The sequence below is a fragment of the Leuresthes tenuis genome, unplaced genomic scaffold (genome assembly GCF_036924035.1).
Source record: "Leuresthes tenuis unplaced genomic scaffold, fLeuTen1.0.hap1 SCAF_24, whole genome shotgun sequence".
Lineage (NCBI taxonomy): Eukaryota > Metazoa > Chordata > Actinopteri > Atheriniformes > Atherinopsidae > Leuresthes > Leuresthes tenuis.
The window spans coordinates 4,115,279-4,142,990 of NW_027325378.1; the positions used below are offsets into that span (position 1 = coordinate 4,115,279).

General features: G+C 42.9%; 1 protein-coding gene across 1 annotated transcript; it reads right to left on the reverse strand.

Annotated features, from left to right (window-relative positions):
- Positions 1 to 327: 327 nt before the first annotated feature.
- Positions 328 to 27,624, reverse strand: LOC140284223 (F-box/LRR-repeat protein 7-like). Its single transcript, XM_072378037.1, has 4 exons — positions 27,178 to 27,624; positions 22,016 to 22,105; positions 4,608 to 5,225; positions 328 to 3,311 (listed from the first exon to the last, which is right to left on the reverse strand). Exons 1-4 carry the CDS (start codon positions 27,212 to 27,214, stop codon positions 2,575 to 2,577), a joined length of 1,482 nt encoding a protein of 493 aa, XP_072234138.1. The 5' UTR covers positions 27,215 to 27,624; the 3' UTR covers positions 328 to 2,574.
- Positions 27,625 to 27,712: the final 88 nt, after the last annotated feature.

A 27,712-nucleotide genomic window follows, 5' to 3' on the forward strand; every position in this document is an offset into this window, starting at 1 on the left:
GCTTGATGTTAGAGGTGACTGAGAAGAACTGAGAAACCACAGACCTTTGGTGACCTCTAGTGGTGAGCAGCAGCATTTATATCTATCTATCTATATATATATATATATATATATATATATATATATATATATATATATATATATATATATATATATATATATATATATATAGAGAGAGAGAGAGAGATATGTATATGTATATATATATGTATATATATATATACATATATATATATATACATTTACATGTATAATCAGTCTCAAAGGGAAATTAGAAAGTAAAACATGTGATGACACATTGATTAAAAATAGCACAGAAACAACATATCAGATGTTAAAAGTGACTCATTTTATTGATGTTGTTTTTCTTTTTAAATACATGCTTATTTTGAATTTGATACCAGCAAAATGTTCATAAAACTGGAACAGGGCATATTTAGCTCTACCATGAATGAGTCCATGACGAATTTCCACTGCAGTGCTGTCTGAGGCCTGAAGGATCATTTTCAGTCTTGTGTTCAGAGGTCTCTCCAGAGTCTCTGAAGGCTCCACAAGCAGCGCTGCACTAAAACCAGACATGATTTTGTTGTTGAGATCATTGCATGGTTCAACAACACTTCTAAACATCATTGTCAGTGGACATATTTCACCAGTGCATAAAACTCTACAATGTAAGAAGAAAACTATAAACAAGATCCAGAAACAGTGCTGCCCTCTCTGACCCGAGTTCATTTAGAATGGACTGAGCTGGAGTGGAAAATTGTCCCGTGGACCGGTCTGATGAATCAGAATGAAAAAACTTTTTTGGAACACTCCCCGGGCTGAAGAGGAAAGAAACTCTTCAGCTTATCAGCACCGTTTAATAGCCAGCACCGGCTACACCTCCACCCAAAAAGAAGCCTAACTCAGAGTCCAAAACCAGCTCATAATTTTCTATTTCCAGCCAAAAACTGACCTGTATGGACTCGAATCGTGTCACACGAGTCTTTTTGACTGAAGGTGTGTGTGAGTGGGTGAAAAGGAACATGGACATGCTAACATCCTGGAAAATAAAAGCTTTAACAGGAGGCAGACAGAGGTCGAGCGGCTGCTCGCTCCTGTATACACATCTGTAGACCACAAAATCATATATTCAAATAACAAGTAGATGTCTGCTGCTGCATTAAAGTTTAAAAAGTCACATAACTTTCTGCCTCTTCCACGTACATGTATGTTCGGCCCATATTTCAGTCTGACATGCAGACTATGGCCCCTGGTGTTCAACATGAGGCAATGCTTTATTTTTCAGGATGCACGAAAACCTCACTGAAGCAACGGGAAAGAGTCTTTTTAGTTTGAATGGAATACAGGCAGAATGGCAGAATACAGGCAGAATGACACTAATAACACAAGAGGAGCATAAGTTGAAAGATGTCATTTTTGTGGAAATAAAGCGTTAAAGTCGAATAATATAAACTGACTTTGGAGCAGCAAATGCTGCCATCCAGGTGGCATATTTTTTAGGGAAGATTTTGCTTGATTCAGCAACATTCTGCACATATTGATATGCTGATATGCAGGCCAGACATCCCATTTGGTGAAATCATTTGGCACAAAAATAACAGAGGAGGATCCAGACTGTTAGGCAGCTGAAAACCTCCATCTTTAGAAAACTGCAGCGTTGTTAAAAGACAAGCTGATGAAACAGTCCCTGTCCCAACCTGATCTTTTGCCCTGTTATCCTGGCATCAAACTCATAATAAGGATATGTTTAAAAGCCCTGTTTCACCATTTTATATGTCGCCTCGGTGTGTGAAAGTGTGAAACCTCTTTGTTTGAATCAACAATTGGAATTCCCTGTTACCTAATGACTCATGAACATGTCGATTTTTATTGGAATAAGTTTATTGGCACAGTTATAGCAGCAATGTGTTCCTGTTTATCTCCAACAAAGATCTGATTAAATATTTTTTCAATTGGCACTGAAATTCCTTTCGGGTAGTGATGATAATCCGTGATAAACTCAGATGTGACGGGAAATATGACACTTTGTGCTCCGCTGAAGTGATTGTCCATGCAACTGCATAAAGTGCATATGCACACAACACAAAGAAAGTCTCCACATCTGCCTTGCTGCTACTCTGCTGCTACATTCTCAGTGATTTAGTCTGGTGATACCAGCTGTTTATAAATAGCTGGAGTAATGCATGATAGTGATTATGTTTTAGGGCCTAAAGTGATGATGACTCTTAAAATAAAATATATATTACAAAGCTTTAAAATGCTAACACAGCTGTACCCAGTGCTCAATGTTGTAGCATGTTGATACAATGCAAAGTACGATGCTGGGGGAGAAGACTGAAATACTGTACTTCTCTGCCTTTTTACAGATAAATATGTTAAATACATTCTGTCTAAGTATTTTCAAAGGACAGCATTTACAGCCACTGAGCCGATGTAAAAACACAAATTCTGGCCAGTATTGCACACCAGTTTTCAATCAGTTCTGACACATCGGCCGCAGAACTCTGCCAACACCTTAGCAGGAATATTACAACATCCACTTGTCAGGGGACCAGTCCAACAACTCCCGTCTCAGTAGAAGGCCGGGTTTGTGTGCTCGATGACGCAGCGCCTGCAGTGGCGTCTGACGAACCGCAGAGCCTCAGGCGACACCTCGCAGTCCTGCACGTTAAGAAGCTGCAGCTCGCAGCAGTTGGCTGCCAGAGCTTTGAGTCCCCTGCCCGTCACGCTCTCACAGGCTCTGAGGCTGACTCGCCTCAGGCCTTGGCAGTACATGGCCAGTTGCTCCAGCCCGCTATCTGACACCAGCGGGCATTTACCCACATCCAGAGACTTAAGTTTGGGGCAGCTCCGAGCCAAGTGACCCAGGCCATGATCTGTGAGCCCCTCACAGCCTCTCGCGTTTAAGTAGCGCAGTCTCGGGCAGTAACGGGCCACGTAGCGCATGCCCACGTCTGTGATGCGGGTGCAGTGGGCCACGCTCAGGTAGCGCAGGCAGCCTTCCAGACGGGCGACTTCGCGCAGGCCGAAATCTCCCACCAGGCGGCAGTCACTGAGACTCAGCTCCCTTATCGAGGGGCAGTGGAGAGCCAGGTGGCGCAAGGCTTCATCTGTGAGTCTGGTGCAGCGGCGCAAATACAGGTGGGTGAGGCGAGGGCAGTGGGAGGCGATAGTGCGCAAACCTTCATCCTCGAGTGAAAAGCAATCAGTCATGTCTAGGAAGTGGATGGAGATCTGCTGGCCATGCAGGGGGGACAGCTGGAGCGAGGCCTCTTGGGTGAGGCTGATGCATGTCACCTTGGAGCAGCCTGGAGGAAAACAAAGGAAGAATTACGTCACTTACTGTACTTAGTTTGATACATTAAAGAACATTTCAGCAGTGAATATTAATGCATATTTCTTCATACTATCAAACCAGTATAAAAAAAGCTCAAACCAGCTGTGTAACACAGCAATGAAGTAATATAGTTTGGAGTTGGAGTTTCTCAGAGATTGGACAGTTTTTTTGTTTCTGATTCAAACATGATCAATACAGCATATATAATGATCATAGTGACATGGTAAAACTTTATGCACTTGGTATATCTTGTGAGAAGATAACACTTTTTGAATGGGAGTCTAGCGGAGACAGAGATGTTTTGCAGCCAGCATCTAGTGGCCGTCACTGGTATTGCACCTCATGTCTGCCATTAGGTGCCTGTTACTGTCCTCTGTTTACAGTGTGTGGTTGCAGTTGAGTGCAAGAAACCTGACTTTGGTCCTTACTGTGTGTATAAACATCTTCTAAAGTTGTATTGGAGCAGCAGCCTCATTTACCAAAGCATTGAAAACAAAAAAGGGGAATATGAAAAAGGCCGTAACCCTTGAAGATATCCGCTTGATAAGTTTGGAGGTTATTTTTGCACAGAATGAGCACAGCATGAGTACTGCAGCCACACACACATGCACGCACACAATTCTGTGCGTGCATGTGTGTGGGTGGGTGCATATAAGTGAGACTAAGTTAAGTGATTTGCCACTTGAGGGCGCAAGAGTAAAACCTGCTGGATTTAGTTACAGCCTGATTTTTAATGCAACTGTGGCCAGCTGGTACAACAGAAAAAAATCAAAGCCTTGTATCCATTTAAATTTAGACTTGATTTAAGTACTTTAATATATTTCAAATGAAAGTCACTGGGGTTTTTTTTAGGGCTCGTTCTACAACAAGGAGATTGCTTCCTGGTGCTAATGGTGCAGACGCCGCTTTGCCAGTCCAGACCAAGTCAATGTTATTTGTGTCACTTCCTTAATGAAAGCAGCAGACCGCTCCTCTTATTCATGTGAGGTAAGTTCTGCTTTCAGCTAAAGAAAGCCTTACTTCTCCCATATGGCAGCTGCAGGTTGGCAGAGCTTCTCCTGCTCCTCTAATGATTCTACCAGCTTTACAAGAAATAACTGAAAAGCACTCAGTGGAGGAATTCCTTTGAGGAAAATCCACACATATGCGTGATGCAAGGTAAAAGCCACTCCTTAATAAAACCGAGTGAGTCTGCCTGAGGCTTATAATCAAAGTAAGATGGCTTCTAGTGCCTGTTACAGATCGTGACGAGCATTTTTCTCTTTACCTGAGAGGTTCAGGTGCTCTAGGCTGGGGCAGCGGGACACCACCTCAAACACAGCCTCATTTGAGATGTTGTAACAACCAGCCACCTCCAGGCGCCGGAGCTCAGGGCAGCACTGCGCCACCACATGCAGCCCCCGGTCGGTGAGCCTCTTGCAGCCGTTGACCACCACCGTCTCCAGCGTTAGACACACGTTAGGGGTGTCCTGGCACAGCCGGTGGGTGAGGACCCTGATGGCGCGGTCTGCGTGAAGCAGCTCTCCTGTAAGCCGGACGGTGATCCACAGCCTCGGGTCCCACGCCAGGTTGTACCATCGGCGGCAAACACGTGCACAGCGGCACAGCTGGTTGGTCGGAAGGTGGGAGAAGATCTGCAGGAGGGTGTGGTCGGGTAGGAGGTCGATAGGCGCGTGGCTGTGAGCTTTTGACTGTCTGGAGCGGGTGTGGCCGCCGGGCTGAGGGTGGATCACGGCCACAGTCTCGGTGGGAGCGGAGGACGAGGTTGAGGAGTTGGTTTCATGGCCGTTACTGGATAGAGCAGGTGAAGAGAGAGAGGAGGACTTGGATGGAAGGATCAAACCCGGGCTGGGGGTGCTCAGCGTTCTTGTGCTGGTGTCTAAACCTGAATATAAAAAGGACAAGACAATACATAACGTTTTTAGTGTCTTTAAGGTTGGATTAATGTACCTTGAATGCCTGTCTAAGTAATCCAGTAAACATTTGACCAGCAGCTGGTCTAATGTGGCAGGGATAGAGAAAGAAAACCTGTGGATACCACAGGAGCCAGAGAAGTAATCACAGTTCTGTGGGCCGAGTGTTGTCTTGATTGAGATAAAAAAAATAAAAAAATAAATCAGGTTTCACAAGTCTACAAGTGGGTTTTAAGCAATGTGAGGCATTAATGGGTCCAGCGTAGTCACAATGTGTGATGCACGAACCCCCAACAGGACTGGGACTTTTTCTGACCAGGAGGCGATCCGGAGGCGATCTTTTAATGTGGAGCCGACTTCAATGAAGCTCATCCAATTATAGTTTTATCCCAGAATCAGTCTTTATGTTGGTTATTCTAAATAAGGAGACTCTGCTGTGCCATGCTCAACATTTCCTTTGTCATATCTGTTACTTTAATGTCTTCAAACATTACTTAGTGTATGATGCTTGAGCACTGATTTTATTGGTGGGATAACAGAAAGTGAAGGCATCGCGCCATCATTGCCCGGACTTCTGTCACAGAACCTTTCTTACTCTGCAGAGTAAGAAAGGTTCAAATCTGTCATGTTTCCATGTCTGCCAATCAGAGCAAGGATTCACTGCCAGTGGCTGCAGTCGTCATCCAGCTCATGAACGCATGTTGATTCTAGACTTTTGCCACTCAAGACAGCTCTGATGTTAGTGGGTTTTCAGAACGATGCATCATTGATGGCTGGTGTTTGTCATAATGCGCTGTGGACCCAAATGCTGGACTGAGGAGGCGAGGACAGATGAACAAAGACTTTAATGGAAAACTAAGGTGCTGCCAAGGCAGGAACAAACTACAAATTAAACTAAACAGAAACAAAAGCAGGACAAACTGATTGAGTGACAAGGACAGCATGGAACAAAGAGCAAAACAGCAACTAACAACATGCAAATCATCTGGCAGATGACCGGAGAACTAGAAGCACTGGGAGGGCTGATGACTTGAGTGCCAACAGGTGAGTGAATACCAGGAACAGGTGTGAATGAGAACATGGGACAAAACCACGCGGAAATGATTTTCTTCCAATAATCCTCACTGTGTCTGTGCTGGAGTAGGTGAAAATCATTCAGATAAAGCAAAGGAGATGGGTTGTGTGGCACAAGCTGCTATCATCAGTGAGGAAGAGTTTCCATGGATCTGCTTATCATGTTTGGGGAAAAAACGTGTCACTTTATCTGCCAGGCGTTGGAGCAGCAGTCACAGGGCCTCTTCATCAGAAGAACTGAGCGGCTTCAAAGCAGAGCAGCGCTGCAGTAAACACTGAGGCCCTCCTGACAGATGTGCGCTGATTGTCTGAAGATGCAGCTGTGAGAAGAGGCGGCTGGATCTCATCACCATGGCGTGACACGACAGACTCCATCATTAGCCGTGGTATCAGATCTGATTCCACGAGTTTGCCCCATCACCCCGAGACACTGACTGATCTCCTCTGATTTGATCTTGTCCAAGCTGGAGGTGTTTATGGCGGACTGATAGTCATTACTGAGGATGTTTTAAGAAATGAAGAGTGTGATGTTGCTTACAGCTGTTCAACCTTCACTTTCCAAAAAAGAGGACTAATCTCGTTGTTATATGAGATAGTCAGTGTTATGAGATGATGAGAGCACGCCAGGATAAATTTCTCCCCATGAGTCATCCACACGAAAGATATAAAGAGTGTGACAAATGTAAAGTCTAAGTACAGCTTCAATTTTAATACATAAGGAAAGAGTTGATGATTCAGACTTCAACGACCTCTGACCTGAGTCCAGTATCAGTATCAGGACTACGGGTGGAGCTGAATTAACTTAGAGCCGATAATAGAGGAGTTGAATGTCCTACGATTAGTTCGTCATTTCTCAACCGACTCTCTTCTCAGGGTCGCAGGAGGCCTGAAGCCTGTCCCGGCTGCTGTGAGGCGAGAGGTTGAGTAGATCCTGGACAGGTCATCAGCAAAGTTCCAGCCGGTTTCACAGATATAAGCAAAATGTTTGTTCTGGGACTGTGGAAAAAACCCACAGAGAGAAAATCCAAATTCCAGCCCAGAGCCTTCCTTCTGTGCGGTGGAGGTGATAACCGCTGCACCCCCGTTCTGTTGTAGCTTTACCGTGAGCCCAAAAAAATAAAACTCTTTCTCAGGCCAGTAAAGCCTTGATGTTTGCAACAGGAAGGAGCAGAAACTGTGAACTGAGCTCTCTGCGTGTTCAGGGTTGTAGTTTCTTTAAAAGCATCGGGAACAGACAGGTTCTGAGTCCACTTTAATCAGCTGTGGTTTTAGCCCGCTCTATTTTGTTCTTGAATTAATCACAGGCTGTTGGTTCATTCAGATGTTTCGTTTAGATTGAACTCCACTGGTGAGTGGATGTTTTTGGACCAGCAGTCAGCTGTTTCAGACAGAATGTCAGTATCTATGAGAAATGCATCCAGCATCCTGTCTGTCATGTGGATTTGTGCACTGGGACTGACAGCTGGGCAGTGACGCCGTCCCAGCATTCGTCCAGCAGATCGTTATCCCAGACCTTGGTCTCCGTCTGCCTCCCAGCTCGCCGCTGATGACATCCACAGACCCATCCTCTCGGGAACATGTCATCTGATTCACGGCTACTTTAAAACCGCCTCCTGTGGGTCTTAAAAGTCGCACTCGCATCCAAATCCAGGTAAAATCAGCAGCAACGCAGTTAAAAGAAAACCAAATCTAACATGAGATATTAGGAGGATGCTGAGAGTCAGTCGTGGCACACGGCTCACCTCAGTGTGGGTTTACTGCTGCACATTCTTGTGGGTGGTCCGTCTATAATTACTTTGGTTTCCCTGGGGTCGTCTAGCTTATGTTGGCAAATACATTTTAACAGCAATAAATAATTTTTTTAGCTACTTTTAAAGGATTTTACTGCCTGAGTTCATTATAAACACTCCATCAGTAAAGAATTTTGTCCACCTGTTGAAATATCAATCAGGTTCCAGCTCTAATGAAAGCAATCAGTGACCTCAGGAGATGGACAGTGACTCACAGAAGGGTTCAGCTTCAGTTCTGCTGGATCCCAACTCCACGCTGATTGTGACTTTTTGATTCAAAGGCCTCATGATTCAGTGTGTTTAACATTGTACCAAAGAGACAGGAGTTGGTGCTTTTAAATCAACTGAAAGAAAAATCCGATCATTAGGGCCACGTCTTGGTCCATTTTCCTTTAACCTTTCCGTGCTCCCACTTGGTAATTTCATAAAGAATCATAATATATCCCACCCTTCATACGCTGATGATATGCAGTTGTACTCATCTTAGTCATCTGACTTCTGTTCACAAACTGCTAAACTGTATCGATGATAAATGCTGGATGTCAGAAAACTAATCAGAACTGAACTGAGGCAGAAAATCTGTTCACACCCGTCTTCATTGTCTCTAAAACACAGGGAGACAGTCAGACCTTTGGTATCACTTTAGACAGTTTTAAACTGCTTTCTATCATCTAATAAATATTTCTAAAGTTGACATTTTTCATCTCAAACTGACAAAGAGAAAATTGATTCATGCACTCAGGTTGGATTACTGTAACGCTTCAATTAATTCAGAAAGTTCTTTCACAAACATAATCACTCCAGTCCCTCCACTGGCTTCCTGTTCGATACAAATCACTTTTAAAATCATCTAACAAGTCCATAAAGCACTTAACAGTTTGCCAAATATGTCCTGGCAGCGGTGCTGCTGAGGTTATCATGTGTAATAATTACAAATATTGCTCTCGAGCTTCTGTGCTGTTACTCTGGACTGTAGTCGTGGCTTTCCAGCATCAAACCAGATGCTGCGCAACACAAAACTGTGCAAAATCAGTAAGTCTGGACCTATCCACAGGGAGTGAGGAACTACAATTCAAAGTAATCCAAAAATAAAAATAAATAAATGAATAAAAGGTCTGCACACGTCTTGCAATGCTAAAGATGCAACATCCAAGAGGAGGTCATATTTTCCATAAAGCTGCGAGCTGGGATTAGAGACACATTTTTTCACTTTTGTGGTTTGATGGATGAACGAAGCACTGCTTTGTTGTCCAATTCCAAGTAAATGCCACTGATTCAGTCTGCAAGCCATCAGCCACTGGCCAAGGAGCGACTTCCAGTTTGTGTGATTCCATGTGCGACTGATCAGGGGAGTGTTTTGAACCTCGGGAGATACGCTGGCCTCTAATCAGACTACACCCACCCCTTCAGTCAGAGATGCACTCTCTCACAGCTGGTGGGAAAAGTGAAGTGAAGTCAGCTTCAGCGCTGCTCGCCTGCACATGGATTACTTTAAGGAGGTTTACATGTAATCAGTCAGTGCTTTCTAGTTGATGCTGCACATGAAAATAAGCTCGTGTCTGAACTTTTCCGTCGATTTCTTCAGCGTCTGAGTCTCCTATATTTCTTCCATGTGACGGATCTGTTCATGCAGCGATTTTGAAAAAAACTGAGAAAAATTATATTTGCACAGACATACAAGAACCAGTAAGAAACAGTCATTCAGATTGAAGTTCCAGACACTTTCTCAGAGGATGGAAATATTCCTTTACTAATGGTAACCATGGTGACCAGGGTGCGGGTCATAAGTGGTGTCCTTTTTCCTTTTTCCTTTTTCTTTCACAATCCGCCGATCAAACAGCGTCAAAGAAATCCAGCTAACATTTGCCTTCTTGGTTCATAACAGAGTTTTGAGAATATCTGTGCAGTTTCACAACCGCAGGTGGTTTAATCTGACAGAAACTGGTCTGTAAAGACGGCTCCAGATCCAACTAGAGATCAGCCATTAAGACATGAGGGAAAAGCAGCCCAAAAAATGAATCCCACAAAGAATGATGTGTCATATAGATGTAAAAAACACAGATTATGCATTTTCATCTTCATTTTCATCTTTACAAAACTACTTTTGTGCAAAGCCCATGTAGAGCCCTGGCTGAACTATATATAAATCTATATCTATAAATAACACAATATATAGACCACTACTAATTACTAATTGCTAATAAACTGCAGCGATGCATGAATAGACAAATCAAATTATCTTTCAAAGAAGATGTAAGAATAAAATCATGCAAAGAAGAGAACGTCTAAAGAGAAATGATCGAGTAGTAATTTAAATCCATTTCTTTGCACGAAACCTGGAGATCTCAGTGGTGGCATCAAAGATGCTACAACTTTGTGTTTAAGTTTAAAATCCGGATATTCTGTTTTAACTTTTTTCACTGTTTTCCTTTTTCACTGCGGCACAAAATCGTTAAAGACAAACTGGATTAATGTTACCGACAGCAGAGCACGGAATGAAACGTGATGTGGATTAAAGTCTATGTGGAGAAAGTGAATGAACAGAGCTATTAAACAGAAAACTGAATTCATTTCCTCTAAAGCGAGAACTAAAGCAGCACAACGCTGCAGCTTATTTAGCTCGTATTTGTTCTTATACTGACAGAGTGGCAATGACAAGAGAGGAGAAAAGTGAGGCGTGAGCCTCCAGTGGAGTCCATAACGTGTAGTAAGTCTAGCATACTGTTTTAAAACCAAACACGATGTTTTTACACGATGCTCCAGCTGTGGGAGCATCGTGTAAAAAGCAGACACACAAAGTTAATGCAGACAAAGCAAATCCCAATTCATCAACTACTAAAAGGCACCACCTTGCTTTAAAAACCCCTTTCTATACGCTGAAAAGCAAGTGAGCCTCCTGAATCCTCCTGAAGAAGCTCATTTCTCAGGAATCAACTTCTTTGTTGGTTTACTTTTAACTAAGAATTTATAGTTTGCAAAATAATTACCACTCAAGGTTCACATAACCGCTGTGAGTAAGTCTTGACCTTTAAACAGAAACTTGTGTTGGAATTCTTTCCATTCACAAAAGCAAGAATGAGCTTTGTTTTTCTCTTCACTCAGTCGTGTGATGTCCTTGGAGTGCTGTGGATGAAACTGTGAGAGCTACTGAGTTTTAACCTGAACATAAATATCTCCGTGACAACAACAAGTCGCCTCTGACATCTGATGAGATAGACAACCTGCAGAAAAAGCCACTTAGTGGAGCTTTGCAACTTCAAACTTTAAGAAACAAAGAATAAACTTTCCCATCATTTCCAGTTGCTGCAAAAATGTTTATGAGTTAACCAAGGGTGTCGTGTTTTATATGTCAGTATTACTGCAAACCTATCATTAACAGAACAAATACCATGCAGCTGTTAAACTTCTCTTTAAAGCAATGCAAGTGCAGCTGGTGGAAGATTCAGTTTGGTTTAGGAAATCAGAGGAGAAGAGTGGAACATCTGGTCTGTACCCTGGACAAAGAACAACTGAGCAGTGGTGAAGTGAAAGAGAATCTCATGCGTTCTGAATGCACATATAGCCACAGAAAGGCATACTTGGCTGAAATCATTTGCCACTAATGCTCGATCTGAGCTGATTCACAGTGGTGCCGCAGCAGGATCTCATTAACATCAACTGAGCTTTACTTCTGAGGCACATCTGGATGGTGCTTTCATACCAGAGGCTTTAATGTAAATCAATCAGAGTGATCAATGAAAAGACACGATGACTATGTTGCTAAGAGTGATGCTGACTTAATGACAAAAACCCGATGAACTTAAAAAAGTAGCACGCAAAAACAGCTATACGGCATTCATTTGAAGGTCTCCAAAGAGAAAAACGGAGCAAGAGAAAAATAAAAGAGGGAAGATAAATTGGCCTGCAAAAAGATCCTGCAGACTTTACCAGAGACAGAGACAAGTGCACAGGCAGGGTCAGTCCAGACTTTGACGCAGTCTGGTCATAAACTAAAGCCGTAGGGATTCCACTCAGGATCTTGCAGTGCCGTGAAGCTCTGCTAAGACCCTGTCTGGAGCTCGAAGGATTATTACCACTGCATCTGGCAGAACAGACCAATCCATTACCTCAATGCCATTAGCCCTGTGACATGTTCCTGCTCTGCAAGCTTTGCTGAGTCCTCCCTGCCAAGAGTGTGAGGGAACCAGGGATGCTCATGAGAAAGAAAACAAAATCCAAATCAAATGAAGAGAGGTGAGGTTTAAATGAAAAGTATCAGCAAATAGAAGACAACCAGGCAACAGGGATTTGACTGAAACCAAGTGATTTTTCAGCACTGGACGGTTACACGCTCTAGTTTTTTTTAAGGGGAAACATCCGATGAGACAGAACTGTTGGGATGAAAAACATCTGGGTCTGTCTCAGGTTTTATTGAATACATGGAAGTTGATATTACCGTACAGTGTGGCGGCTTGGCTATCAGCAAAGCCTTCACTACAGGAAGATCTGACGTCACAACACGACCTGAAAGACAATAGGCCCCGCTGGTTTCTTCACAATATGCACACTTGGACAGGAAATGGACTCCTTCTCTCCACACAACCCCCATGGCTCCTGTTCTCTGGGGCAGAAGCTATTCTCACAGTCTCAAGAAGAATTTTTTTAAAGACTTTTAAAGACGGATTTGTGGGAACTTCAACATGTTTTCCCCACAACGCAGCTAATTTCCTAAAAGAAGTTTTCTCCCTATTAAAGCCTTTCGAACATGTCCATTCTCCACTTTTGCCACTTAATAAATCCTCAGTTGAGGAGGACAGTGGTTGGTCAGGTATACTGAAGCCAGATTTGAGGTCAGCGTCACTCCTTCATTAATGGGTTTTTGTGCTCGTCTATTCACCACCGATTGCCAGAAACAGATGGACACAGATGGCAGTTTGAACTCCAAAAGTAATTTGGCATCATTCAATGCTTACCTGGCCTTTGGTCAAATGATGTCATTTCTTACAGGTTGTTAAATCAGGATGCCAAAGATGGGGTGACTCTGTACACTTTATTCTTTTTGGCAGTGTTGTGTGAGGACTGTGGAGTGACAGTCATGTTAAATGACAGAGGAGGGAAATGTGGCTATATGTGGCACGCAGAAGAATATTAAGCACGAATGGAAAAGTGAAAGCTGGTCCAAATGTTTGATTTGGTTGTGATGAGGAGCAAATATAATGATATAATGTGGTTAAAGTGAAGTTCTGGAAGTTTTGTGGTTATGAATTCGCAATTATGTTCATTTCCAATTCTATATTTCATTCTGGCACTCCTCAAAGACTGGCTTTCCATGGCTTACATTAAAAAAAATCAAATTTAAATTATACTGGCCCTCTTTGCAACCTGTCACCTTTCAAAGTTTTGATTTCTAGAGGCCCACTTTCCTCTGATTGGACAGTTTCCAGAGGCCTGCTGCAGGTCAGCACTCTTTGCTTGTGAGCCTTAGGAATTCATACTCCTATAGTGGCATAGAGACATTTAATATGAAACAATGTACTGGCACTGCAGAAACAATGTCAAAGGTAAAGTCTATTAACAGCTTTGTTGTGGTGGATTTTTCATGGTTCGTGTGGGGTATCAAAGATTCACATCTCAAACACTGAGTGGTTTGCAGACTGCAGCTTAAAGGAATACCCAGTGCACCATCCTCCCCTCAAAAATAGAACAATACTTTATAATGGTGAGTTATTTCTGTGGTGGCAAAATCAGAGGCTGCTATCAATATAAACTGAGCTGCTATTTCATTCAGGCAAGTAGCTTCTATTTTTTATTCTAAGTAACTGTTTGGCTTAAGCAAAAAAAGTATTTTGTTTAGACACAAAACTAAATATGGTTGGCCAGCCCCATCTAACCAGAAAAGATGATTTTGGGTGAGTCGAGCAGCACGGCCTGGAGTGGGACAAGGCGCAGTGGAGGTAAAGTCATGGTAAGTGCACAAATGTGAGATCAGGCTGTTCAGAAAACATCAGTTCATCCCTTCAATAGAGAATGTGAAGGTCAAGCTGGGACAGGAGCACCATTTTTGTTTTGCTTGGATAAAAATGGACAAATCTAAATGAGAGGGCAAAAGATCAAGAAAGTAACAAGTAGAGAGATTCAGAGCCACTGAATGCAAGATCTGCTAATCAATCAGCAGTGATTTACCTGAAATCTGATTCCCCCAATTTAGGTTAAATTACTACAGTAAAAGAATGAGAGTACTTTAAAATACATTCAGCAGTGTTTCTATTTATAGAGTCATATACGGTGGGTTTTAAAAGTCACTATGTCAATAATAAAGATGTGGTTTGACCTTGAATCTCATCAGAAATATTTATTTTTAAATTGCAGTAGTTTAATATGTTTAGGATTTCATAATGAAGCTTATAAATGGACTGAGATATGACTTTAGAAGCTGATCCTACAGTTTGAATGTAAAAACACTATCCTGAAGTCAGAATTCATACTCTCAGAGTAAGCTGGAGCACAATGTGACATCTAAGAAACCGACGTGTGACGTTCATATTGGTTTTAGGCACTATTCAGTGTCCAGCTATGTGCTGGAGATCCAAATGTATGTATATGAATGCCTCTATCAACACTCATCATAATCCTAGGCCGTAACTTTAGGAAAAAGAGTTGTCAAAACTCACACAAAACATTAGAAAAGAATTAGATAAGATAATGATTACACTTGTCTGCATGTTAAATATGAAGCTAAAGCTAGCAAACAGTTTATATTAGCATAAAACTATAAACATGGGAAAAACAACTAGCCTAAATCTGTACAGTGTAAAACAAAAGCTATTAAAAGCAACAAACCATGATGTGATATTTTATTTAGCAAACAAAATACAATATACAGATAATAATTCAAACTTACAGACATGTACACTTGTGTTCTTGACACTTAGCATATTTTTCAGGCTACATAGCAGAGTTTAGGCTACGCTAACTGAGTTTAGCCATCAGCCTTCATGGGTACCAGTGACATCATGTGGTCCTGATGAATAGGCAGGAATGAGTTATCAAACTTCTGATCTAGGTCAAAAAGTAAAAAAGCATTTTCAGAATGCTCAACTACTTGAGTGAAGGATAATTACTGTAGATTATCACCTTTGTCTTACCATCAAGTTTACTGTAACTCGTTGTAGAAGGACCATATAGTGGAGATTTCTGGAGATATTGCTCGTAGATGATGGTAACATTTAACAATGGCCACTTATAGATATAACTGTTTCTTATAAATAACAACTTTCCATCTTTAGCACACACACCCCCAACATATGGCCCCACATTAGAAGGCAAAAGTTTTGACAGCAAAAGACAGTTAGGGAATTCAAGTATTAATCATTGTTCATTTACAGCTCATTCAACAAATCTAGAATCACAAATTAAAATATATCTTATAAATTATCATTACGTAAGATGAAATTTATCCTACCAAGGCTCCTTGGTGAACAATATTTTGAGAGAAATGTTCCCCATTTTTGCACCACTGCAACTTCAACCACAAGTGACACTTCCCCGCTTACGTAATGAAAGAAACCACAGAAAGAAACGAGGGGAGGGGAAGTCCAATGTGTTGGTTCAGCTGGCCCACAACTGTGGCCATATTGCCACATAAAGGCCCAAAGAGCCAGGTGGATCCCAGGAAAAACATCTCTCACAAGCCAAAATCTATAAGGAAGAGAATGTGCGTTTCAGCCAGGTGGCGTAGTTCCCAAATCCTGTCAAACATGCTCCCGTAGTAGACCTGAAAAACGTGACCTTGTCGAAGAAAATGGCAAATGGACTCAAAACAAAAGGGCTGGCGCTCCCCCTCCCAACAAAGGTTGAGAAGATTGAACAGTAATCAGAGAAGAGTTATGAGATGGAGAGATCTGCTCACTGAGCTGCCTTTCCCTCCCCCTCCTCCTTCCTCGGTAAACTGCAAGCACTTGTTTTTCTTTTTTTTCTTTTCTTGTTATGTGCTTTTTTTTTTTTGCTAAGATGTCCTGGCTCTAGAGCCAGTAGAGGAAGGAGGAGGAGCGAGAACAGCTGATGGAGAAAATCTGAGGAAAACAGCAGTGGCATTCTTTTCCTGTCTGAGTTCTGCAGAAAGACTCTTTTCAACAAAGATTAGAAGCAAACCACTTAGATCTCTAACAACAGTTGCTATAGATTTATCATATAACCACAGGATGCTCCATCAGATCAAGTCAAAATGCAAAGAGACAAAAATTCTTGAGGCTAACCTTGAAAAGTAAGTAATTCACCCATGAGATGAGACTGTCACACACCGCCACCCCCCTAAAAAAAAACAGATGCCTCTATATCTAAACAAAGACTTTTTTCTCTGCCTCTGAACATCAACAAGAACTGTTCTACAGATGCAATGCGATATTTTCTGCAGAGCAAATGCCATATTTTCACAATCTGAAAAGATAAAAGCTTGGATTGCAACTCAAGTGCAAGAAAACAACTTAAATCTTCCCTCTGCAGTTAAAGTGTCCCAGTGGCAATGACATGCACAAACACCTCTCTGCAAAGTATTTCAATTTTGGCATGGCAAAAGTCAACAGTGAAACACTATATATCTGCCTAAGTAAACACAAGCAAACGGGTCGTCGGCATGTGAGCTTAGTTTACAGATGAAGTGTGAGGGATTTGTTGCTCCTAGGAGGGCAAAGAATATTAACATATTGGAGACAGGAGACTTCTGAGCAGAGCTGTTTAGACTGAACATCTGACCTTTGCAATGCCTTCATAACGTTGGGTGGGTATTTTCAGATATATTTTTACACTGCAACATGTATCTGTCTGTCAGTGATAGTGGCCAACACATACAGCCCTGTGATGTAAGCGTCTCAGTGCTTTCAGACATGTAGTTTGGTCAGACCCGTGCTTCAGTGCTACTGTAAGCGCACTCAGCTATAGGTGGGTCTCCAATCACTCAGAGAGCGCCATTCGCTCCGGTCTCACATGTCTTAAACTGAGCCCACAGGGTAGAGATCAGAGGAGACAAATGAATTGATTAAGAACATGAATACTAGTCCAAAAATGTAAATAACGACCCTTTTTTTATGCCAATTTGTACACAAATAAAAGTGAGACCTTCCCTGACCTTTTCCTGTGCTCTTTAACTCTTTAAGTACCCATTAAAGGAGGTTAGAGGATTTCTGTGTGTTTCAACATATTTATGACGGTGTATTCTTCCAGGATTCAGCTCGGCTATGACTAAGAAATGACTTTTTTTCTCTCATTTTTGGTCCAGATAATGATGTGTAACTCACGTATTTAGCAGGAAATCCCAAAGGCTACGTCTTGCCTTCTGCTGTCCTGCAGCACCGACACCATGGTGTTGTCAGAGTTGAATAAATAAATTACCTCATTCGAATACAACTGAGACTCCAGCAAAAACTCCACTTTGGTATGAAACCAAACCAAAAGGTTTTATGGTATTAATAAATAAATTATAGCTTAATTCCTTTCATAACCACAGCCAGTCAAAATTTGTCTGATTCTGGTTGGGACTTCTTGCTGGAAGTAGACATTTCTGAAGACATGCAGTCTCAATGACATACTGCATGTGATAAGCATAGAGTACCGCTGTGCTGGAAGTGGTATGGAAGGACAGATTAAGCTTTTCCTTGTCTCTTTTATCTCTGTTTCTTTGGTGCTTGGCAGCCAGAGAGGAAGTCAGCATGTTCATTGTTCCCACCACTTCCCACCTTCCTGGTGCCATTATAAACAGGTGAAGGAACTGACCCCCAAGCGTGGCTACTCTGACATGATCAACACCCCTAAAAATCTGTTTTACGTCATTGTTTAAACTTCAGCTGATACCGACGTGTCTTTAGGAGTTAAAGGCTGAACATCTCATGCTGCTGTTGGTTTGAGTCTTACTCTGCTGGAGCCACATTCCTCAGGTACCCTAAGTTGGGCTGTGCCAAAGCAAATCCTTGAGGCCCAGACAGGGTCAGAGAGTAACCCCTGCTGCGAGATACTCAATTTCATCCCACAGGAAGGATTTACTGTCCAGGACTGTGCCTTTCAGTCTGCAGCTAATAACAAACTCAACTGGGTCAGGACACCGCAAAATCGTCTAAATGATAACCGAAAACAGAGACACTCAGCAAGAAGCTGCCAGACGACTGCCCGACTCAGTTTGTTTTCAGGAGGAGAGGGAGCGCAACTTCCTCATGTTGATTCTGTGGGAATTCAAACTGGATCAGTTAGTGAAAACAGGCAATGCCTTCGTTTCCATTAGCAGACTGATAATCGTCCTGGAGGATATTCAGTTTTGAGGAGACCATGACATCTTTGAAAGTCTTGTGATGGAATAGTTTACAGAAAATTCAAACAGCCATGTTGAAAACTGGTCGGTCTCCAGCCATTTATTCTGAGGGTCTCTGGTTTGAATCCTGGACAAAGTGGCTACAAAGACAGAAAGAAACCCCATTTTTCATTGTATCGGGTTGCATTAAATGTGCAAAAATGGATCCAAACTTGTTAACGGACACGGTGACTGAACAACATTACTTCACACTGTAATTAAAATAAGCTCACAGCATAGGGCTTCCATACACCGGGACACCCTGCTGTGTTTCCTGATGTCACCAAACACACATTTGAACACATCGCAAAGACAACCTCCAACTGACAAATACGACGTGCAATCGACACCTGCACAAGAGGACATAAGACAGTTCTTCAGTGCGTTTACACTCAAAGCCAGTGTCTCTATTCAAACTTACTTTTGGATTCTTTTATGCTTTTAACAAGCGTTTAAGCTTCATGCACTGAAGAGCAACAGTTACTTTCGTGGTCTTAAATCAGGCACCAACAGGGTCTGAGAGGATGTGTTACACGGATCTTTGCCTAACTAACTTTACTGCATTGACATGTGGCATCTGGTCAGTTAAATATAGAGCGAGTAGAAAACGTGGTGCTCAATTGTCATGTTTGATGTAGTGGCAGAGATAAAGCGTAACTACCTTAATGCAGCAGTGACCTTACTGCAGTAATGCGACAGAGTGGGCCTGATGAATACTCCCAGTGTGTGGTGGGGAAACAGCCCAGACTGCTTCCTGATTAGTTTAGTGGACCACAGGACAGGGTGGGCAGGAGCTGTGTGATCTTCCACTGACTGTGAGTATTCCAACGCAGGTCTGCATGTGTGTATATTTGTGCATGTGTGTGTCTTTCTAAGGAGGGGGATTTGACTGTGGCCATGGTGGTTCCAGACCATGTAATTACTCCCACTTAGCATGGAGAAAAAAACTAACAATTTCAGTCATAACACAGTTGGGAATTATGGTTTGGACAGTGCTGGCTATAGCGTTTACTCGCTCTGTCTATAGCGTTCACTCGCTCTGTCTATAGCGTTCACTCGCTCTGTCTATAGCGTTCACTCGCTCTGTCTATATATTCCTATCTGCACAGGTTGTGCTCCAAGAGGACACATTTGGGACAATTATAAATTTCTCCAAAATACAGTTTTGTACCAGAAGCTCTTTTCATGGACGCATCCAAGTGAGTCAGCATTTCCAGCGAAGCCAAACGACCTTCAGCAAGCCGCCTCCGTTCGCAGCACACTCACACATGCATCTCACTCCACATCTCACAAGGCTAATTAGTGAATTAACCTCAGTCAAACAAAGTAAATGACACGCATCATGCGTGAAACTGAAAGAACATGTGATGCCTCGTGAGGAGTTGGCCTTGAGTTTCCCTCCTTCCGCTCCCTCTTCTCTCTCTGAGAAACACCTTGAAATCTTCAGCTGACTGACAGCCATAAACACAGGCTGTAGCTGCTATTTGTTTTCTTGTGGGCAGCGCCAAACCACAACGATACGACGTTCGTGCCAGAGCAAATTTAAGATTGGTGATGACAATGCATGAGAGGAACAGTGGGACTGTATTGTATATGAGTATGAGTGTGCAAAACAGGCCATGAGTCACAGGTCGGCTCAGAGAAAAAGCAGCAGGAAGTTGGAGGGATGATTGGAGGGAAGATTTTTGTTATTCAGAGATTTTGAGATTACTTTGCTGGGTTTTCAGATTGCATTTTCATTTAATGGCTCATACCTATCATTCAAATGTGTTGTAAATGAGCAATCATGGTTTTACTGACAGGTCACATGGGACGAGATGTTTTAAAACCGCTTTATCAAACATTCAAAGTCAGGATCGGATCACATCAAATGTGAATGTTATCTCCCAACTTTGCAGTTAAGCTCAGCTTAATACAGAGTTCTACTCCTGGAACAGTCACACATCTCCTCAGTCTTATTGCTGGACAACGTAGAATCAATCAGCAGCTAAAAAGCCATTTTTCCTTCAGGAAAGGGTGGAGAGCACAAACAGAGCTAAAGTTTGAGTCAGAAAGGTCTGCACGGGGATTGGCTCAACATAAGATGGCATCGTCCAAAGTGAGCGGCAGACATCCCAACTGTGAGCCATCGCTGATGTGTTCGGTACCAGGTGTGTGAGCTCACTTATCAGCTCAGTTCAATCAGTGCTGAGATACAAGAAAATTAGGGGAAAGCTGTTGTTTTAAAAGGAACAACGCATGTATGCCTTCTCTGTGGCAGACTGAATGTGCTACGGACCACCTCTGCTAACCCCATCAGATTTCAGCATCCATCGCCATGTTTGATGAAAGATTACACGCCAATCTGGTGGAAAAGACCCAACCGCAGCATAACTATAGAACGAGCACATGTCTTCCCTACAGTGGAGCACTTTAGCATCCTTAAGGCCCAAACTCACTTTGTAGATTCACCTGAGTACCAGCAGCCGGCAGGAACCATCCATTAACCTGTAACCTGGGTATCACTGCTGACTGGGCCACATTTCAGATGACAGATCACCGCTTCTTAGCAGAACTTTTACAATAATGTCAAAGCAAAAACAGGAAGTAGAAACGTGGCACCTGAGCCCAGGACAGGCTTCAGGTCCAGGCAGCCACACAGCCAGAATGCCCACCCATAAAATCAGGAAGTGGACACCTGCCCATCAGACATATCAGCTTTATTGGGTTAGAACTATCAGATAAACCCAACTATCCCCACTTTCTACCTCTTTGATTCCGGTTATAATCCTGGTCACTGAGTAACTTGTTATGAATAGACTAAGTAAAATCTCTGCTTTCTTGGTTCTAATGATGAAGGTTTCATCAGTGTTTTCAATAAAAAATAACACATTCTTAGAGAGCAAAAGAAAGTGTGTGAGCTGCACCTGGCACTGCAGTACGACTGAAATATATCTGTCCTTATGTTCCGTTCTGGTAAAAAAACTTTTTCTTTGACTGACAAATTGTTCCAACTGATCTATACACGAGGCAGCTGTTGACAGACGGCTTCAAAAAGCCTCTGCCAGCTGCAAAAGATTTCTGAACCATTACAGTGAGCATACAGTTTACATTTGTAACACATACACCCTGACAAAGAAACTCCCAGGGCTGGAAGACTGCCTGAGCAGGAGGGAAGGATGACGAGGCGAGAGGGAGCCAGAGAGCTTTGTGGAGGGAAGTAACAACAGCGTCCCAGCATTTCCACTCCCTACACCTTCACCGTCTCCAACAAAATCCCTCCTGAAGCACGCACACCTCCCTCCTCCCTGGCAGCACTTTGGGCCTGATACCACTACAGTTTAGATAAGCATTCTTCCACAATGAGAAGCCAAAAGTGTGCGTACGTGTCCGTGTGTTTTTCCCTTTCTTCTAAAACAAAGCTCAAGAAATTCTGAAGGCTTTAAAAAAACCTTCTGAAGGGAGCTGTGAGTTTGTTTTCAGTTTGAGCTTATCCCAGGAACACAGGTTTCTCTCCCAAAAAGGCAGCGTCAGGAGGAGGAGGAGGAGGAGAAGAAGAGGAAAAAGGGAGGGCAGTTTGGTTAATGAGCACCAGATGCCTTACCTTCGGTGGTAGCCACATTCTTCGGAGCTTTGGTTGGTGTGTGATCTGTGCTCGAACTTATGTCAGAGGAGATGCTTGAGCTCCCTTTACCTAAAAGGAAGAAAAACAAAAGTTCCTGGATTAACTGTAACAAGACCGAGATGACAAGCTGCCTTTCTGATGCATGTTTTCATTTATACGATGACACTTTTACCCCGGAGCCTTTGAAAACTCTCAATATTCTCAAGTTTAAACTCTGAGGAGTGTCCGTGAGAGATAATTCCACTCTAATGATGCACTTAATATGGTTAGGAGGCTCGAAGCTTAAAGACAAATAAAGCCTATCCCTCCCTGCTTTTCTGACTTTTATGTTCCTCAGCTGGCTGGCCTTGGCAGACGTTCAAAGTGTTTGCTGATTTGTTTGAGTTAGTATCCATTTTTGATATCTGGAAGAAGTATAAAGTCCCCTGAAATCCTTCTTCAGTCTTCACTTCCACACAGTACGAGTGAGGAAACGCTCTGGAGGAAGATATAAGCATTTAATGAATGACTGCATATCATCGGCACATACTTCTTAGGTCATGGAGTCCGTACAGCCTCACAACTGCCACATCAAAGTGATTTTTATTGGCTTTACATAAATTTCCATCTCTTCCTTCATGAGATATGTTTGTTTTATGGATGTAGGATTTATATTTCTACATAAAGACACAGGAGCTGTAAATAAGGATAGATAAATAAAACTGAATGTGTGCCTGCAGATACAGCCGGAGCGCGACAGCCGGAGCTGCCTGACTGCAGGCAGCTTGCGGAGAGGTTGTTTATGGCATTTCATTCCTTTGTCAGATTATAAATGCAGCTTTGTGGCTTTCAATGAGCACGACAGCCCGGGAAGGTGCTCTCAAACAGTCACGCCCACGTGCAAATCAAGAACAGCTACACAAACTCCACACCTCTCACGATAAGTTGTAAATATGAATGTTGAGGATAAGCAAGAAGAATGCAACATGTCGCCATATTCAGCCACACAACATGACACAGAGAGCCCAGACCTCCTACAGGATGAGCGTGACAGACACTCTGCAGTGCTGGCGCATTATCTCCAGATATATTCTGAATATTTCACAGTTGTTTGGTTGCGTTTCTATCTTTTGTGGAAAAATAAGCTTCCAAAAAGCTCCCGCTTCCTGTCGTATGCTTACATAATGCGCTGGTGGAAGGTTGCTGCATAGTTGAGACTCGTGTGTAATTAATTGTGGAGATACACTTGAAAACAGATGTGGGCTGATGGCTTGCAGAATTCTGCACTTGTAAGACACTGGTTAATAAAGCGATAATAACTCCACTACTATACTTTAAGTAAACAACAGGCTTAAGAGAAAACACATTAAGTTGTAATTCTTAAAAAAGAGCACTCGACTGGCTTTGCATTGCTTTCAAAAAGCAAGAAAAGATAAGCAGCTGCACCACGTCTTCTTTTGTTCCATCTCTCACCGTACATCTACTGCCTCCATTATCCACAATGCTGCTCCTCTGCAGGTGTTTTGAGCAAGTAGCAGATATTTTTAAAAAAATAAACTGGTACTCTCCAGTTCCTCCTCGTGTTGACTCAAGCAGCATCTCTCAAGAGGGTTTATCAGAGTTCGCATACCTTTCTCTGGAGCCCAAAAGGCTGTTTACAGGTTGTTGTTGGCTTTAAATGTTCATGCTTTGCAGAGGTTGCCATTGGACGTTGGTGCACGTGACTCAACGGCATGAACTTAAAGACTTTTTATCCATAATGAAGCATGCTCTTAGGCTAGAAGGATAAGACATGAAATGCATAAAAAAGGACAAAATAATGCTGTTAAGACCTCTCTTTGGGGAAGGCTTCAGATCATAAATGCAAGCAGTTTGTTCAGTGGAGATAAAAGTCACAGTTTGCCTGCTCAGAAGTGAGGACAGGAACTGGCATGCATGCACAACCGGACAGGCAGCTGCATTTACAACTCAAACATGCTGGATATTCAAAGTCCTGCTCCCTCATCCATCATCCATCACGTTCCAGTTCATTTTCAGCAGTTTCAATGACTTTCTTCCCAATAAAGAGACAGTCATCGCTCCAGAGGAGTCTGTGAAGTCCTAAGTGGAGTGGAGCTGCCTCTGAGGGGAAAAACGCTGCTTCCCTATTGGCTTTTAGAACTGTGTGCCAAACAGAAGGTTTTTTTCCTTAAAATACAGATTTGTGTCCAGGCTGCAGGCGGCGCTGCTCGTGCCTCCCCTTAATCTGACATGCCTTCTAATCCCAGCCGTGCCTCCTGGATAAAAGGCTGGAAGAGTGTCAGTCTTTAGCGGGGAAGACGAGTCACTGCATGGGAGAAAGCTCTTCCTCTCAGCAGACGACACCGGTCTGCCTTGCTTTGCATCAGCCAGAACTGGTAGAACCTCAGCTGATGATCAAACTGGTTACGTCTCTCTGATAAACTGACCCCACTTCTATTGTCGTTTATCATCTTTGAATATGACACGAATGCTTACAGAACCTAATTCCATGCTTTCACAGTCATAAACACAAAGTGTCCTGTCTGCCACTTTAGCAGCAGCTGCTCCATCTCGCTTGTGCTCGATTTTGCTGGTTCCTCCAAATAGTCCACATAGAACATTCAGGCTGCCTGACCTCACTGTTCTCAGGCTGAGGGGAGTGCTCTGCAGATTCTTCTTCTGCAGATTCAAAACAGAAATCCTTGGGATATGTCGTGAAACCCATAAAAACACCATATGGAAAAGGTGAAAAAGTAGGTTTTAAGCTTAAAGAGATCCACCAGAACAGCAACTGGTGCATCCATTTACTGCACATTATTTCAATTTGAGCTTTTTTTCCATCACGCCATGAGCAACCATGAGCTGGTTTCATGCTGCACACAGGTGAGTAGGCCACTGCCAAACTTTTAGAAAGAGTCTGACTCTGCTACAAGCATGACAGCTTCAATACTGAGAGGTCATTATAAATCAGAAATACTTTCATCTGCAGCCACTAAACATGTTGGCACGCATCAAAATCTCCCACGGGTGTCAAGGAGGCTTTTTTAAAGCCTTCTGTGGCTCCTCAGGGAGGTGTAACAAAAAGAAATCCAATTATCAGCCTTAAGTGAAGTTGCTCCAGTCAGCATCAGTTAAGTCTGAAGAGACAGTGAAAGGAAGCCTCTGCAGCCTGCGCATCAGAAGCGCTTCTTGTAACTCCAGCATCAGCCTCACAATCAAAGCCATTTGAATCTCCAGCCAAACAGCTGGAGCCACACCCTCCAGACAACCTGCCCACCATACATTCAAGTGTTTCCAACAGTGTAAAACCTCAGAGACATCTTCTCAAAGACATTTGAACGTCTTTCCAATGAAGCCGTAAACTCAGGACACCGCTGAAATGTTGTCTGTCAGACTCTACATACGTGGGAATGTGTGCTTCCATTTTAATGCTCTAAAACAGCTTCAACTCAGCATTAGAGACTCTGCTCATGTACCTTCACAGCCTGAACTCTAAGGTGGAGCGAGACCACATGTTATTTCCAAAGATCACGAGTTCCAACCTTTTCTCTGGCCTTATTGACTTAGGAAGAGAGCTCATTGGAATGTTATTTATACAAACATCTGCGCTCTGGGGGCAGGAATAATGCATTTGGTTGAGCTGGGCTGCAGCTTCCTTTTCTGAATGCTGAAATGTGCGTGAGGGAAAAGTGGGAATAACATGAATATAAAAATGCAGTCTACACCCTGTTTGCAGGCACCGGAGCTTGCTTTGGCTGTCCAGCTGGGCCGATACTCTCCCTTCATTAATGCCAGATGTTAAAGACTTTATATTTTGTGGTGTGAGGCAGCCAGGTTCAGAATGCCGTTATTGTAATGTTTTAAAAAAAGAGGGTTTAATGCTGTTTCAGTGAATCTGAGTGGAATTCCTGCAGAGTGAAACCGCTCTATGAATACATCTGTGAGACAGACATTGAACGCATCTCATAAATCCGGTTTTAGTCTTAAAAAGGAACACAGTCCTTCATTGTTGACAACAAAGCTGTTTGAATTGATTAGTTCCTTGAAGTGCTGAGCAATGGGAATTTATCCTTTTTGTTTACTTGTCCTCTCAGCGCTCCAGTTTCTGAAGTTCCACCCGAACAGATGTACAGTCACAACCAGCTGCAGGGCTACTGAACATCAGAAATACTTCATCAACTTGACTGTTCAATTTGCAAAAAAAATCAAGGTGAATCCACAGCAGGAAACTTGTGTAAGACATGGAAGCTACAGCATTTATTAGAGTGGCCTCTGTGTCTCATCAGGGTACCAAACACAGCGTACATATTTACATATCTTACACAGATCATGTGGCCTGACCAGTACGCACAAAATGGCCTCCAAGTCCAATAACTGCAGGCTCTGGGATTGTGGACAAAAATCTCTGGAATTGGCTCTTATCAAGATACCAAACGCCGGAGTCCTCCCGTCCACCTGCAGAAACACTTTTCCTTTAAAAGACAGCAGGACACAGGCTGGGCTTCCAGGCGTGTCGCTTTGCTGCCAAGTCAGTCATTTATGAAGTTTAAACCACCTTCATATTACTGGCTATGTTTGCCCCCGACTCATTTAAACTTAAGCTTTACAAGCCAACACCTGTGAGGGTTTTAATTATTCTTCAGAAGCAGCTGCTTTAAAACCTAAAATACAAAAGAGGGGAAGAGGAGCGAGCTCCTGGAGACATGAAGGAGGTTAAAACGTGCGAAAATATGACCACCAGATGTCACTCTCTGTCTTTTCTGAAAAATATAAATGTTGCACATATTCAAAAAGCATCTTTTTTTCTTTTCTTTTTTTAAAAACAGCTTTTTGGTTTCAGCTGTTGGCCTCAACAGCAACATGACTGACGTGGGAAAGCGTTCAAGAGCGCGCACACCCGGAGAGAAGGCTGGAAACCGAGAAAATTAAAGATAAAGTCAGTGGTGCTACTTTCAGGCTAGCTAACTGATGTCTGGGGATAAACGCGAGGAAGCTCAGACCCTTCATGCTCTTCTATTTTTAGTCCAAATGTCCAAAGTCGCAAATGACGGCAACACAACGGCCGCTTTTTCCTCCCAACAGGAACAGACTGAGATTAAAGGGTCGCCTCCTCAAAGGAAAAGAAATTAAATGAGTTTTAAAGTAACTGTTGCAGCACTTACCCTCGCTCCCGTACTGTTTTCCATTGTTCGCACCCATTTTAAAGAATACATAATCTATACGCAAAAACTCGGGTCATCAAGTTGAACTCCAGAGTAAAAGGCAGTCTGTCCATAAAGATAGGCAACACGGGCAAGAGTTTTGTGCAGGGCCGTTAGTTCTGACTTCAAATAGTTAATCCAGATGTTGAACAGAGGACGCCTGAGCATTACGCAAACCTAGAATCCAGACTTGTGCTTCCAGCGGTGGAGACTCTATATCTGAACATCCGCAGCCTCTGAGCGGTGGACACAAAAATCCCGATTTCTAGGAGGTCGGTGAAAACTTGGTGAAGTTCCCTAAATGGTAAGCAGCTGTTTATCAGGCTGAGTGCGGGCAGTTCTAGAGGCCAGACAAGTTTGTGAGGACGCGCAACTCCCGTCCACTGGATTGGGATTTAAAGAGACCGCAGACCAGAGAAGGAGATGTGGATATAAAAGAAAAAAGATTCGCCCAAAAACGGACCAAAACTATGAGTCAGAAGTGATGAAATGGCCC